The sequence below is a fragment of the Rhodamnia argentea genome, chromosome 2 (assembly GCF_020921035.1).
Source record: "Rhodamnia argentea isolate NSW1041297 chromosome 2, ASM2092103v1, whole genome shotgun sequence".
In the NCBI taxonomy this organism is placed as follows: Eukaryota; Viridiplantae; Streptophyta; class Magnoliopsida; order Myrtales; family Myrtaceae; genus Rhodamnia; species Rhodamnia argentea.
Window position 1 is genome coordinate 7,723,801 of NC_063151.1, and position 16,046 is coordinate 7,739,846.

A 16,046-nucleotide genomic window follows, 5' to 3' on the forward strand; every position below is an offset into this window, starting at 1 on the left:
AAGAGACGTTGCATTTCTGGGTGAGGTGACAAGGGGTAAAATACAAAAAAAAAGTCTTAAATCTATTGTATCGTTCAGTCTTAAACCTTTCAATTGGATCCATTTAATTATAAATTTTTTTTTGTATTGGTACCAATTGAGTCTATCCGATTAATTTATAGCTGAAATTGTTGATTTATATGTCGGTCATTCTACATGGCACGGCTCGTGTTAACAAGGATAAATTTTTTTTTAAAATTAAATATGTTTTAGGATTCAAAAGAAGGAAAAGAGAAGAAAAAAGAGAAAAGGCAATCAGAAAGAAAAATTAACAAATATCTGAAAAAGGTATTTAAAAACTGAATAAATTATTCACGTTAATGTTAATCGTGCTTGCCGTGCGGGACGGTTAATGTCCACGTAAGTAATTTTGAGCTTAAATTGATTAGATGGATTCAATTAGTAGTAATACAAAAAAAGCTTATAGATTAAATTGGTATGACAACAGTATGTTTGAGACTTTTTTGGTACTTTTTTCCGGTGTCGAGGTGTTGTCTTCCGGGAGGATCGCGAAGTGGCATGAGAGTTAGAAGAAAGTAGGATTAAAGGAAGGAACATCCTTTGATTGGCAAGGTCCCACCCACCGCTTCTCCAATCATTCTCGACAGCTTCTGCGTCTTAATTCGTCGGTCGTGATAAATATTTTTAAGTCCGATTGAAGTCCCGAGCAAAGTCGGTACATACAAACCACGATTTGTTTACAGATAAAAAGCTCGGCTCTAAATCAAAGGACGAGCTGATTGAATCCAAGTACCTAAATAATTGAGAAATGGAAAATGAAGGAAGTCGAGAGGAAACTGGAAGCATGGCCTGATCGAGCAATGACAAAATTAAGCAGCCTCTTCCACAGCGCAACGAATAAAAGTCTCATCACCAACATTCTATATATAGTGGCACCCTGCGTTTGGCCCGATTTCACCACGAAAAGCATTCTTCAGATCTGCTCAGATTACCAAGCTTCAGCTGTTAGTTGACAATTCAATGGCGGAGGAAGTGATGTTGTTGGACTTTTGGCCGAGCCTGTTCGGGATGAGGGCCAGGATAGCCCTGAGAGAGAAGGGCGTGGAGTTCGATCTGAGGGAGGATGATCTGAGATTCTGAGCAACAAGAGCCCCCTCCTCTTGGAGATGAACCCGGTCCACAAGCAAATCCCCGTCCTCGTCCACGACGGCAAGCCCATTTGCGAGTCCCTCGTCATGGTCCAGTACATCGACGAGACCTGGGGTCGCCAGTCTCCTCTCCTGCCTTTAGATCCTTAGGAACGTGCCGATGCCGGGTTCTGGGCCGATTACGTGGACAAGAAGGTGAGACTGACAACGCCTTTAAGTCTTTCTAACATGTTACTTATCAAGTGCGCTTAATGTCTGAGGCACAAAAATGACGGTGCAGATATTTCCGGGGGCGCGGACGGTGTGGCTGTCGACAAGGGGAGGCCCAGGAGGCGGCGAAGGAGGAGTACATCGAGTGCTTGAAGGTGTTGGAGGGAGAGCTCGGGGACAAGGCCTACTTTGGCGGAGAGAGGTTTGGATATGTGGATGTGTCGCTCATACCGTTCTATAGCTGGCCCTATGGTTTGGAGACATTGACCGAGTTTAGCATCGTGGAGGAGTGCCCCAAGTTGGTGGGCATGGGCCGAGCGGTGCGTGCAGAGGGAGAGCGTGGCCAAGTCCTTGCCCGACCAGTACTAGATCCATGACTTCCTCTTAGCCGTCAAGAAGAAGCTTCAGCCCCAATAACAAAGTCTCTGAGTTCTGATTATTTGCTCTTTCGTTCAATAACCACCCCTCTCTTCGGACGAGGCTTAGCTCTTTTGTACTTCAATGTAGTGAGCAATTTTGCTTAAGGCTCGTCTCTGTAGTTTCACCTAAATGCTAAATGAAAAGCCATACAAAGACTAAACGTTGTGAATTGATGACGATATCAGACGATCTTTGTTGGCATTCGGCATGAAATCTAAATAGCTAATATTGATTGCTCCATCAGAAAGCACGTAAATGTCCACTGACCGAAGCATCATTAGACACGAGGATAAAATAGAGGGACTAATACCTTCTTGTCGATGTAATCAGCCCAGAATATGGCTCGGGCTTGATCGTAATGATCCGACGGCAAGAGAGAGGCCCTGTTGGCTCCAGGACTCATCGATGTACTCCACAACGATGAGGGACTTGCAGGCGGACTAGCCATTGTGGACGAGGACGGGGATTTTCTTGTGGACTGGGTTCATCCAAAGGAGGAGCTCGCTCTTGTTTCCCGAGTCCTCGTCCTTGTACTCATACTCAACCCCTTTCTCGGCCAGTGCTACTCAGCACCTCACCCCGAACATGGGTTCACTTCATCGGCCATTGCCTTCAAAGTCGTGCGTCCGATCCTTGAGAATCGAAGCAGAGAACATGGACGTGTCAAGGACTCAAAACAATAGTGACTGGACTGCTGAGCAGCCCCTCGACGAAAGAGCGCCGAGTAATATTAGTAAGCAAACCAAGTATTGGCGCACTCTTTCGCTTGTTAACAGTCACGGACGGCATATACGACACGTCGTTTGTCGGCTTATTTCTGTAATAGTGCGGTGTTGATTAGTCAACTAGCCAAACAGTCAAAGATCCAAAAAAAGAGTTTGTCAAAGAAAAGAAAACGGAAAGTCCACCGCCTTAAATTTATTGGGACGTGGCCCATACTCCTCTGTGATAGGAGAGCCCGTGGGTTTTGTTCTTTGGGCTTTTACGATTTAAGTCCATAATTTTTATTAATAGTTTGAACTTTGGCTCGTAAATAGCTATTATTATATATATTTTCACTTATAATTGAATACAACAAGAGGTACGATGTGCTAATTATAGTGGAATCCTCCGCTAGACGTAGTCCTAATTTAAAAGTAAATCATAATAAAATCCCGTGTCTCAATTTTCTTTCTTTCGCTGATTTTGCTTCCTTGTGATTATGCGCCGATCCTAACAAAATTGAGATACAAAAAATTCTGAATAAGATCCTAAAGTAAATTTATTTTCTTTAAAAAGGATTTAAAATAGATTTTGTTTCAAATAAGGATCTAGAATGAGACCTGAATTTGTCATTGGCCGATTATTCTCTTGCCACTTGAGAATAAATTTTTTTTTTTTTGGTCAGACTCGTGAACGATGTTTTTAATTTTTATTTATTTTATTTTTTTTGCTAGCACCTATGCAAGAGTGGTCGTGATGAAGAGAGACGTTGCATTCGTAGATGAGGTGATGATGAGTTGTTCTCTTCCAGAAAGTTCACGAATTGGTACGAGAATCAGAAAGAAGGATTAAGGAACATCTTTGTCTGGCAAGGGAAGGACCATGGGACACCTAAGCCATGACGTAATCGGCTCGCCTCTGCTCGGGCATGGAGACTAGACTTTGACCCGAGAGTGACGCGAGCGATGATAATATTAAGCAGCCTCGTCTCATCATCAACGTTCTATTTCCCCTTCTATATATAGTGGCGCCCTGCGTTTAGCTTGATTTCACAGCGGAAAGCATTCTTCAGTTCTGTTCAGATATACCAAGCTTCAGATTGCAGTTGACGATTCAATGGCGGAGGAAGTGATGTTGTTGGACTTTTGGCCGAGCCCGTTCGGGATGAGGGTCAGGATTGCCCTGAGAGAGAAGGGCGTGGATTTCGATCTGAGGGAGGAGGATCTGAGCAACAAGAGCCCCCTCCTCTTGGAGATGAACCCAGTCCACAAGCAAATCCCCGTCCTCGTCCACAGCGGCAAGCCCGTCTCCGAGTCCCTCGTCATGGTCCAGTACATCGACGAGACCTGGGGTGGCCGGTCTCCTCTCCTGCCTTCGGATCCTTACGAGCGTGCCCGCGCCAGGTTCTGGGCCGACTATGTGGACAAGAAGGTAAGACGATGACAACACCTTGGTCTTTCCAACATTTTTACTTATCGAGCGCGCTTAACGTCTGAGGTACGACAACGGCGGTGCAGACGTACTTGGTGGGGCGAATGGTGTGGCTGTCGACGGGGGAGGCCCAGGAGGCGGCGAAGGAGGAGTACATCGAGTGCTTGAAGGTGTTGGAGGGAGAGCTCGGGGACAAGGCCTACTTTGGTGGCGAGAGGTTCGGATACGTGGATGTGTCGCTGATACCGTTCTATAGCTGGTTCTATTCATTGGAGGAATCGGCCAACTTCAGCATCGCGGAGGAGTGCCCCAAGCTGGTGGCGTGGGCGGAGCGGTGCATGCAGAGGGAGAGCGTGGCCAAGTCATTGCCCGACCAGTACAAGGTCCACAACTTCCTGTTGGAGCTCAAGAAGAAGCTTCAGGCGCAGTAACAACTCTTCGAGTCTCTGGTTATGGTCGTCATCTCATGATTCTAATGTTCAATAACCCCTCTCCTTTGGACGAGGCCGTAGCGCTTTCTTTTTACGTTCATGTTTTCCCTTTCTTGTTATTCGGAGTGATTCTGGATCAGTTAGTAAAATTATACACATCATTTCATGAGTTCCGTCGATCTCTTTCCTTCTCGCTAGAGAATATTTCCTCCTGGCAAATGTTTCCAACAACACAATACTCCGGAAGAAGAAGATGATGGGGGGTTTACATCGAAACTTGAAGAATCTCTTTCTTCTTCGAGGATCGTCACCAGAACACTCGGCAATGGGCTCTTTGCTAAGCGAAGGAATCTCGGGAGGGTTGCAGCCTCTGTGATGAACCTCGTGATTTGTATCTCGGCCATCTATAACTTGGTGTATGAACAAGTTGAAGGCAAACTCTTGAGAGCATGTGATTTGTAAACTCAGAGGCCTCGGGATCCAGTGAGACTTTGAGAAACGCCAGAATGACGAATGAGATGAAGAAGTTGCTGACATTTCCAGTTTCGATCCCCTTTTCGGACTACGTTTTACCATACTCGCTCCAAATGAGGGAGGTTTACCGATCGATCATCACTCACGACCCTAGAAATGCAAGACGGGCGAAAGGTTCATTTGATTCTCACTCCACTTCATGTTTAAGTGGGACCTAAACCTGTACTATAAAAGCTTATGTGTTTGATAACTTCCCCGAAATCTGAGTAAGCTGCGCGGTTGATTAGCGGGCAGGGTTGATGTACTAGTAAGTAACTTAGTATCAACTATCAAGGATGAACCACATGACAAGACATCGTCCTAAAATCCAGAAATTCTAATTTTTGAATGTAATATTCTTTTCTCAATTTGAGGGATTAATTTTGCTCTCGTCGATAGAGTAACAAGGAAAATCAAATTTCAAAGTCTCTTTTGGACCGGGTTCATCTAAAGGAGGAGCTCACTCTTGTTTCCCAAGTCCTTGTCCTTGTACTCATACTCGACCCCTTTCTCGGCCAGTGCTACTCAGCACCTCACCCCGAACATGCTCGCCCAGGAGTCCAGGAGGGTTCACTTCATCGGCCATTGCCTGCGAAGTCGTGCGTCTGACCCTTGAGAATCGAAGCAGAGAACATAGACGTGTTAAGGACTCAAAACAATAGCGACTGGACTGTTGAGCAAACCCCTCGACGAGAGATAGCTGAGTAAAATTAGTAAGCAAACCAAGTATCGGCGCACTCTTTCGCTTGGGTTACTTGCTTTACAGTCACTGGACGGCATATACGACACGTCGTTTGTCAGCTTATTTCTATAATAGTGCGGTGTTGATTATTAACTAGCCAAATAGTCAAAGATCCCAAAAAAGGAGTTTGTCCCGCCTCTACATCATGCATCAACTATACTGGAGCTCAGGCCTAATCACTCTACTACACCTAACTACAGTCTTTCCAAAACCAGAAAAGGGGCCAACAAACAAGCTAATAGCAGCTTAAAAGCAACTCCGAAACTCACACGGAAGCAAAAAGGGAAGGGCATTGCTTCCTCCTCAGTTAAAAAGCCTCGGCGTTCCTCGCCTTTTGCCGTCCACCTTCCCTCAGGCCTGGTTGGTGAATCTCTACTTACTGACACACCTATTATCCAGGGGACAGAACCCTCCTCACGGGCTTTGGTAGCTAACCCTAATAAGCTACCACCTACTCCATGATGATCTTGTGTTGGAACTGTCAAGGGCTGGGCAACCCTTTGACAGTTCGAGAACTTCGAGCCTTGGTGGCTCGTGAAAGGCCCAACATGGTTTTTCTCATGGAGACGAAGCAGCTGGATGAGGTTGTTCACCGTCATAGGAGAAGACTCCATTTTTTGGATGGTTTCTCAGTTCCTCCTACAGGCACGGTTGGAGGACTAGCCGTTTTTTGGTCGAACATGGCAGCTGTACATATCATCTCTGCCTCTGACACTTTTGTTCATCTATCCTACGCTGATCGGGATAGCCAAATGAGTATGGAGATAACCTTTGTTCATGCACCTAGAGGGTGCCATTTGGGCCCGTGGGCCCGGAACCGGCCCGTTGACCGGGCCCACGGTTCCGGAAACGTGGGAATCGGCCCGGAACCGTCCCGGAACCGGCGGTTCCGGGCCGGTTCGGAACCGTCCACAAACAAAACCAAAAAAAAAAAAAATTAAGTGGGCCGGGGCGAGAGCCGTTGGGCTCTTCGCCCCGGCCCCCCCTTTGGGCCGTTGCCAACGTGCAACGGCCAATTTGGCCGTTGCTTTACATAATAATAAAAAAAAAAGAATTAAAAATGATTCTTGCCTATAAATACATATGCTTCCCCTTTAATTTTTGTCACAAATTCTCTGAACAATCTCTCGAATTCTCTCCGAAATCCTCTCAAATCGCTCAAATTCTCCCAATTCTCTCAATCCCGACTCAATTCTCTCAATCGGATTTCCGATCAATTCTCTAAAAAATGGCAAGTGGAAGCAAAAATGCTGACAAGGGCAAGATGGCTATGGAAGATTCCGAGTATCCCATTCCCGAATATGATCCTCGTGAGTATGCAAGTTGGGAAGACGACGACGATAATATCAACTATGTCCCGATTCCGAACGTCGAGCACATCCCAACACAAGAAAGTCTTCATCCTCCCACCGGTGTCGAAGAAACATCAACGGCAAATGAGCCGGAACGGAAGGGCCGAGATAATACATCGGACTTGTGGCTACACTTCGACAAGGTACGTGATGAAGTCGAAGGTAAGTATAATGTAAAATGTAAATATTGTTCGCAAACATATAAATTTACGAAAGGAGACGGCTACGGAACATTTCGTCAGCATTTGACGAAAAAACATCCAACGCAAGCGAGGATCGACAATACGCAACAACAAATTTCCGGGCACGCCACTTCTAATCCTCATCCTATATTTCGTTTCTTTGAAGCACTTTATAAACAAACATTAGGTGAATATGTTGCCCTTGATCATGCTCCGTTTAATACTCGGTGAAAATTTTAATATGAAATATTTGATAAATACTTGCGTTGGTTCCACAAGCGCCAACTATTCCAAAAAATACTCTTAAACGCGAAGTTTTTCATTTTTATAAAAAAGGAAAAAAATCTTTAGCAAAATTTTTTTGGAATTCAATGGACGTGTGCATATAGGTAGCGATATTTGGAGTGATCCTTGGCAAATTCATTCTTATATGGGTGTCACGTGTCATTGGATAGATGACAATTGGATGATTCAAAAAAGACTTATTGCATTTCGAGTTTTTGATGAAAGCCATTCGGCTCATAATATTTATAGAATAATTAGGCAAGTTTTAGAAGAATATAATTTAATAAATAAAGTATTTTCAATTGGTTTTGATAAGGCCGCCGCAAATACCGCTTCTATTCCCGAATTAGAAAATATTTGCAAACCCACTTTTGACGGACAATTTTTTCACATTAGATGTGCTTGTCATGTTTTAAATTTATGTGTACAAAATGGTTTACGAACTCTTGACACTTCTCTCGCCCCAATAAAAAGTGCAATTAAATTTTTATGGAGTCGTCCCCAATATATGAAATCATGGGGAAAATTTTGTAAACAAAATGGGAGAAGGGCAAGAAGATTTCCAAAAGATATTCCGACTCGTTGGAATTCTATGTACGAGTTGCTTCGGCAAACTTTTGAATATAAAGATTTATTATGTATGTTTATTTCACAAAACATTCCCAAAATTACTTTACTTCCTCAACATTGGGACGTTTGCAAGAAAATTTTAGATATTTTGAAAATTTTTAATGATGCTACTAAGACTTTATCTGGTATTTATTATCCTACAACGCATTTATTTTTAATAGAGTGTATTAATATTAGTAGTGTTTTTAGTGAATATGAAAATGATACCGAATTAGGTCGAACTATTTTAGTAATGCGAGAAAAATGGTTGCATTATTATTTGCAAATTCCTCTTGTCTATTTAGTTGATATTGTTTTTGATCCACGTATTAAATTAGACGGTTTACAAGATTATTTGAATGTGTATTATCATGATTGTTTACATTTGGATGATTCAATAGATATTTCAAATATATTAGGACATGTTAAAGAATCTATAGTAGCATTATATGGAGAATTTTGTAGTAGATATGGTTTAAGTGATTCTGGATCTTTACAATCTTTTGCCTCAAGTAGCGAAGGTGGTAGTTCACTTAGTAGAGGGTATAATATGCTTAAGAGTAGGCAAAAAAAACGAAAATGGGCAACATGTAGTATTTCTGAATTAGAAAAATATTTAACCACTCAATTTGAGTTTTGTGATGCGTAACATAGTACAGATTTCGAAATCCTGAAGTGGTGGAAGAGTCACCAAATCGAGTATCCAGTTCTCGTCCTCATCGCTTGTCAAATATTAGCAACCCCTTCTTCAACGGTTGCAGTTGAACAAGCATTTAGTTCCGGAGGATTAATTTTGGACTCTCACCGTTCAAGATTAAGCTCGGACTCTGTGGAAGCTCAAGCTTGTGTCGGCGATTGGACGATGGCGAAATATCGACACCAAGAGTTAGATCGTGAACACGAATTTTTTAGCGATGATGTTGGAGATACCACCGCCACGGGTACCACAACGGGTAGCGACGATTGACGATGAGGTAAGTTGGGGTTCTCAAAGGTAAAAGAACTACATGGGCTTTGATTCTTCTATCCCCAAGAAGATATGTAGGCGCTTAATGATAATTCATTAAGTTCAAGCCCATTCCTCTTTTTTTTTTTCCCATATTTTATTACAATGTACAATTTAATTGTATTTTATAATTTATAATTTATTATATTTATTTTATTATTTATTATTTTAAATATTATTATTAAAAAGGAATCGGAATGAACCGGAACCGCCCTGATTACCGCCGGTTCGGTTCCGGTTCCACCTTTTCGTGGAATCGGAACCACCGGTTCTCGAACCGGAACCGGCGGTTCCACCGAACCGGCCGTGACTACATGCACCGAACTCCTTTTCGGAGCGACAACATCTATGGGAGTCACTCAGCCACATAAAACAGCAACTACACCTTCCTTGGCTTTGTCTAGGCGACTTCAACGAGATCCTATATGATTGGGAAAAAGAAGGCGGCTGTCGTCCCGAACATTGGCGTATATCAGCCTTTAGGCACTTTCTCACGGAGTGCTCATTAATGGAAGTAGAAAGCCATGGTTGCGGGTATACGTGGTCTAATAATAGGGCGGGGCGGTATATGATTAAGGAGAAACTTGACAGAGTGCTTTGCTCTCTTGATTGGAGATTACTATGCCCACAAGCTGAAGCTTTTGCATTGCCCGCCATTGGTTCCGACCACAGTCCTCTGTGAATTTCACTTCTACCTTCTCAAGGGCCTCGGGTGCGAACTTTTAAATATGAAGCCTATTGGAATGAAGATGCTGATTGTGATCGTGTGGTATGCGAAGTGTGGATGGACGGCCCTACTACCCCTAATTCTTTTATAGCGAAACTTCTCCAAGTCACCCATTACCTTGCTAAATGGAGTCGAGCTAGGTTTCCACATGCGGTTAGAACCATCCAAAAGCTCAAGCAGCAATTAACAGTACTAATCAACCAGCCAAATACCAACTATGAAGCACTGGAAAGAGCAACTCAGCTTAGGAACCGAATGGACCATCTTTGGCAACAAGAAGAAATGTTTTGGGGACTCCGCTCCGTAATCCATTGGCTGGCGTTTGGGGATTGAAACACTCAATTTTTTCATGCAACAACAATTCAACATCGGCAACGAAATAGGCTTACAGCAATTCAAACAGCGGAAGGTACATGGTTAAGGGATCAAACGCAGCTACGACAACACATCCTAAGCTATTTCGGAGATCTGTATCGCTCCCGGGGGCCTCGGCCTTATGAGCTAATCCTAGCTCATTGCACCAAACTTGTTATGGATGCCATGAACAATGATCTAATTCAAAATATGACTCTTGAAGAAGTCCATGCGGTAGTTTCTAGCTAGGCAAGACGAAGGCACCGGACCCCGATGGTCTTAGTGGATTGTTTTATCAACACCATTGGGATCTAATTCAGCATGATCTTCTGCAAATGGTAAATGATTTTATGAATACGGGTTCCCTCCCCGCTGTGTTGAACCAAACTCATATTACTCTTATATTGAAGGTGCCTCACCCGGAGACCCTTGATCGGTATAGGCCAATTAGTTTGTGTAATTTTGCCTATAAGATATGCTCTAAGGTCCTAGCTAATCGCTTAAAGCCTCTCCTCCCATCACTTGTGGCTAAAGAGCAAGGCGCCTTTGTAACTGGGCGACAAATTCAGGATAACATATTCATCGTTCAAGAGGTGCTTCATTAGCTTCGAGTCGGGAAGCGTAAAAAGAAGTTTCAAGCTGTTCTCAAACTTGATATGAGAAAAACTTATGACCGGATCGAGTGGGACTTCTTGCGGGATTGTCTTCTAAAAATGGGTTTCCACATACGTTGGGTCACATGGATAATGGTGTGTGTTTCAACCGTTACGTACATCATCAAATTTAATGGAGCTCCACTCCCTTATTTTCACCCGACCAAGGGATTGCGTCGGGGGGACCCTCTCTCACCATATCTCTTTATTGTGGTCTCAAATATTTTATCTTTGATGCTAACCAAGGCAGTACATGAGGGCAGCCTTACGGGTATCACTTTTAACTGCCATTGCCCCACGTTGTCTCACCTGCTCTTTGCTGATGATTCCATATTCTTCTTGGATGGCCGATTGTCAGAGTGCCAAAGCCTTGCTCAAATCCTACATCAGTATTGCTTTGCCTCCGGACAGGAAATTAACCTTAACAAATCAAGTGTCTTCTTCGATAGCTGCTGCCCCGCTTCTTTGAAACATACTTTGGCAATAGAACTAAGGGTACCCGAGCTTACACATACAAGTAAATACCTTGGCTTGCCATCCGATTGGGGACAAACCAAAAGGCAGCTTTTCTCATGGATCTTAGCCAGAGTTCACTCTAAGTTGGAGGGATGGAAGGAGCACCTTTTCTCCATGGCGGGTAAGGAAGTATTAATTAAAGCGATCATCCAAGCTATCCCTCGCTACGCAATGTCGGTATTCAAGGTACCATTTTCAGTTTGTTGGGCAATTGAGAAAAGGATAGCGAGCTTCCGGTGGAAGAGTAATGATACACACTCTGGTCTACATTGGCGAAGTTGGGATCTTCTTAAACGATCTAAAAGAGAGGGAGGCATCGGATTTCATGATTTTATTGCTTTTAATTTGGCTATGTTGGGCAAGACCGCATGGAGGCTTCATTCTACCCCATCTAGCCTTTGGGCTGCTTTATTTAAAGGACTCTACTTCCCATATACTACATTTTGGAAGGCGACAAAAGGTCGCCGGCCTTCCTGGGGGTGGCAGAGCATCTTAACCGGGAGAGATCATATCCAACCCTATATGCGCTGGCCGGTTGGGAATGGTCAGCATATCAATATTCGATCGGACAAGTGGTCGCCAACGGGCATCATAGGGGGCCAACCCCAACCCTATAAACCTCCCCGGGTAGCCGACTTTATCCAACCATCAAAGATATGGAATGCCTCCCTTCTCACGATGTGTTTTCCCCCGTCCACAATCCAAACAATTCTCACTACCCCTATAAACCCTCTCGTCCAAGCATACCGTTTAGTTTGGACACCCTCATCCACGGGAGTTTATACAATACACAGTGCTTATCATCTACTCCAATCGTCTCGTCCATAACAGCTATCTGCAAACCCTTCATCATCATATCGGCACACCCCCCCCCCCAACCCCACATTATGGCATAATATTTGGAGAATCAACGTTCCTCCAAGGGTTAGGCATTTTACGTGAAGGTTATGTCAAGACGCGTTACCTACTGAAGTAAATTTAGCAAAGAGAAAGATCATACACGAGCCCAGCTGCTCTATATGTCACGGTCATCCCGAAACCCTGGAGCATTTGTTCTTGCTCTGTCCCCGGACCACAGCAGTGTGGAATCACCAACAACTCCTACCGACCATCAATACACAAGGACTTATCCGTATCGAGGATTAGCTGCATCACCACCTACCGTGTGCTCCGCCTCATAATCCTACTTTTGCGCCGTTGATTGCACATGTATTATGGCAAATCGGGAAAGCGCGAAATGCCCATATCTTTTGCAAACAAGCCCCTGATCCCTGGTATACGATTAATGCAGCACTTACTCATACCCTAAGCTACCAACGATGGAATGCTAAAACACATAAGCCACCCAACACGAAACAAGACGTACCGGGATCGTGGCGTCCCCCCCGGTCTGGTACCCTCAACCTCAATGTTGATGGCTCCTTCCGTCTGGGCAATACAACCGGTGCAAGAGCGGGTATTCTTTGAGACCATCGGGGACGCTGTTGCGGCGGATTCACCCACATGGTGTACGCCACTGAGCCGGAGCAAGTGGAAGCCTTAGCTTGTTGGATCGCCCTCCGGTTTTGTATTGATCAACAGCAATCGCAAGATCCTTCTGCCTCCAGGACTCCGCAAGTAATTATTGAATCAGATCGCAGCCACATTGTTGCCGATCTTGAGCGATTTCGTCGTTTGCCCTCAATCGCCATCAACGAGGGTTTCACCGAAAGAAGCGATAACAATGTGTCGTCCCGGTTATCCACTCCCATTCTATACGATTGTCTCCAACTCATGGATCGGGCATTGTTATTTTTGGGCTTTCAGCACTACCCTAGGGAGCAAAATAGGGCCGCCCATTGGCTTTGTCAAGTCCAATAACGTGGGTTTTTATCTAGCGACCGGTTTGACTCATCGCCCTCCGTACTCGGGGCCATTCTCTTCTCCAAGGCCCATCCTAGATGTACATATTTTCCAACTTAGCAATATAGCCATGTTTTCCGACCAAAAAAAAAAGAAAACAAGAAAAGAAAAGAAGGGAAAAGGAAAGTCCACCGCCTTAAATTTATTGAAATGTAGTTTATACTCCTCCACGATAAAAAAAAAACATGTGGATCCCGCTCTTTAGGCTTTTACGATTTAAGTCCATAATTTTTCATTAGTAGCTTAGGTTTGAATTCATGAATTGTTCTTGCTATATATACTCTTTTTCGTTTGTAATTGAGTGATATGACAAGAAGTGTGTTGTGCTAATTATAATGGAATCCTCTGCTAGACGTAGTCCTAATTTAAATATGAACAACATAAAATCTCGTCCCTTAATTTTCTTCTCTTTTTCGTTCTTCTTACTTCATTGTGATTGTGCATCAATTCTAACACAATCGAGATACGAAAAACTCTAAAAATGGTCCTATAGTAAACTTATTTTCTTTAAAAAGGATTCAAAATAGATTTTATTTCAAATAAAGATCTAGAATGGGCTTGAATTTGTCGATTGCCCGATTATTCTCTTGCCACTCGGGAATTATTTTTTTTTTCTTTGGTCAGACTCGGGAACAATGTTTGAATATTGTTTTAAAATTTTTTTTTTTGCTAGCGATAATGCAAGAGCAAGGGTTGTTCTGAAGAGAGACGTTCCATTTGAGGATGAGGTGTTCTCTTCCGGAATGTTCACGATTGGTACGAGAATTAGAAAGTAGGATTAAGGAACATCCTTGCCGGCACGGGAAGGACTATGGTAGGGGTGAGCGGTTGCCGATCCAATCCGGTTCTCACAAAAAATGAGGAACCCGATCGGTGGTCTCGGTTCTCACTTTTCGGAATAGTGGACTAGACCGGCCATCCTCACATTCGAGAACCGGACCGGACCATCGATCCGGTCCGGTTCCCGGGCGGTTCCAAGGGTTTTCGGTCTACGATTCCGAAAAGTGAATGCACACTTCGTAATTCTTCAATCAATCACACACAAGTGAACATACAGTCTTCAAGTAAATTCTATTACAAATTTGCAAACATCCACTGGATGCAAACCAAACATCGATAAACACGCTTAATTTCCGGATTCATTGAGAAAAATGATTGTTGCATAGCTCTTATTAGGTTTATTTTTTTTTTTATTAAAAAAAAGGACCGGTTTGATGATCAGGCAGTCCGGTCCGGTCCATTTCTAGGCTCTGGAACCGGGAACCGGACCGCCCGGTCATCGGTTCCAATTTTAGGAATCGGAAACCGGATCGGATCTCCCTAAAATCAGGAACCGGATCATCGGTCCTCGTCCGGTCCGAGCGGTCTTTTTTGTTCACTCCTAGACCAGGGGACACCTAAGCCATGACCTGACTCGGCTCGGCTCGGTCATGGAGACTAGACTTTGAGCAGAGACTGACGCGAGCAATGACAGTATTAAGCACCCTCGTCTACAGTGCAACGAATAAAAGTCTCATCATCATCAACGTTCTATTTCCCCTTCTGTATGTAGTGGAGCGCTGCGTCACAGCGGAAAGCATTCTTCAGTTCTGTTCAGATTTACCAAGCTTCAGATTGCAGTTGACGATTCAATGGCGGAGGAAGTGATGTTGTTGGACTTTTGGACTAGCCCGTTCGGGATGAGGGTCAGGATTGCCCTGAGAGAGAAGGGCGTGGATTTCGATCTGAGGGAGGAGGATCTGAGCAACAAGAGCCCCCTCCTCTTGGAGATGAACCCAGTCCACAAGCAAATCCCCGTCCTCGTCCACAGCGGCAAGCCCGTCTCCGAGTCCCTCGTCATGGTCCAGTACATCGACGAGACCTGGGGTGGCCAGTCTCCTCTCCTGCCTTCGGATCCTTACGAGCGCGCCCGCGCCAGGTTCTGGGCCGACTATGTGGACAAGAAGGTAAGACAGACGACAACGCCCTAGTCTTTCCGACATTTTTACTTATCGAGTGCGCTTAACGTCTGAGGCACGATAGCGGCGGTGCAGATGTACTCGGTTGGGCGAATGGTGTGGCTGTCGACGGGGGAGGCCCAGGAGGCGGCGAAGAAGGAGTACATCGAGTGCTTGAAGGTGTTGGAGGGAGAGCTCGGGGACAAGGCCTACTTTGGCGGCGAGAGGTTCGGATACGTGGATGTGTCGCTGATACCGTTCAATAGCTTTTTCTACTCATTGGAGGAATCGGCCAACTTCAGCATCGCGAAGGAGTGCCCCAAGCTGCTGGCGTGGGCCGAGCGGTGCATGCAGAGGGAGAGCGTGGCCAAGTCCTTACCCGACCGGTACAAGGTCCACAACTTCCTGTTGGAGCTCAAGAAGAAGCGTCAGGCCCAGTAACAACGCTCTTGAGTCTCTGGTGATGGTCGTCATCTCATGATTCTATTATTCAATAGCCCCCGCTCCTTTGGACGAGGCCGTAGCTACTCCTTTTTTACGTTCATGTTTCCCTTTCTTGTTATTCTGAATTCCGTCGATCTCTTTCCTTCTCGCTAGAGAATATTTCCTACTAGAATGTCTTGAACACTTGGGAGGACGTGTGAAATTTGTTTTCAAAACAATCTAAGGTGTTGGATGTACTAGTAAGTAACTTGGTATCAACTATCAAGGATGAACCACGTCACAAGACAACGTCCTAAAATCCAGAAATTCTAATTTTTGAATGTAAAATTCTTTTCTCAATTTGAGGAATTAATTTTGCTCTCGTCATGTAACTAACTGTATATCTATTTAAATTCATTTTGTACGTTAATGAAAAATCAAATTTCAAAGTCTCTTTTACTTTCCTTACCATGATAGGTCTTTCCATATTCTAGCTCTTTCCA

General features: G+C 44.3%; 2 protein-coding genes, 1 long non-coding RNA gene and 1 pseudogene across 5 annotated transcripts; 3 read left to right on the plus strand and 1 right to left on the minus strand.

Annotated features, from left to right (window-relative positions):
* Positions 1–885: 885 nt before the first annotated feature.
* LOC115733232 lies at positions 886–1,775 on the plus strand (annotated as a pseudogene).
* LOC115756495 (glutathione S-transferase U19-like) lies at positions 935–15,615 on the plus strand. 2 transcript variants are annotated; one of them, XM_048275332.1, is made up of 3 exons: positions 935–986; positions 14,781–15,124; positions 15,215–15,615. In XM_048275332.1, exons 2-3 carry the CDS (start codon positions 14,815–14,817, stop codon positions 15,559–15,561), a joined length of 657 nt encoding a protein of 218 aa, XP_048131289.1. In that variant the 5' UTR covers positions 935–986; positions 14,781–14,814; the 3' UTR covers positions 15,562–15,615. The 2 variants fall into 2 exon arrangements, with proteins under 2 accessions (XP_048131289.1, XP_048131288.1); XM_048275331.1 differs by having other exon boundaries at positions 14,781–15,129; positions 15,217–15,612.
* Positions 3,473–4,511, plus strand: LOC115729614 (glutathione S-transferase U19-like). Of its 2 annotated transcripts, none has more exons than XM_048275333.1 (2): positions 3,473–3,918; positions 4,008–4,511. In XM_048275333.1, exons 1-2 carry the CDS (start codon positions 3,597–3,599, stop codon positions 4,340–4,342), a joined length of 657 nt encoding a protein of 218 aa, XP_048131290.1. In that variant the 5' UTR covers positions 3,473–3,596; the 3' UTR covers positions 4,343–4,511. The 2 variants fall into 2 exon arrangements, with proteins under 2 accessions (XP_048131290.1, XP_030516086.2); XM_030660226.2 differs by having other exon boundaries at positions 3,474–3,911; positions 3,998–4,511.
* LOC125313955 lies at positions 6,229–9,966 on the minus strand. The gene is made up of 2 exons (XR_007197668.1): positions 9,352–9,966; positions 6,229–6,380 (listed from the first exon to the last, which is right to left on the minus strand). It is a non-coding gene; the product is annotated as an uncharacterized LOC125313955 (long non-coding RNA).
* Positions 15,616–16,046: the final 431 nt, after the last annotated feature.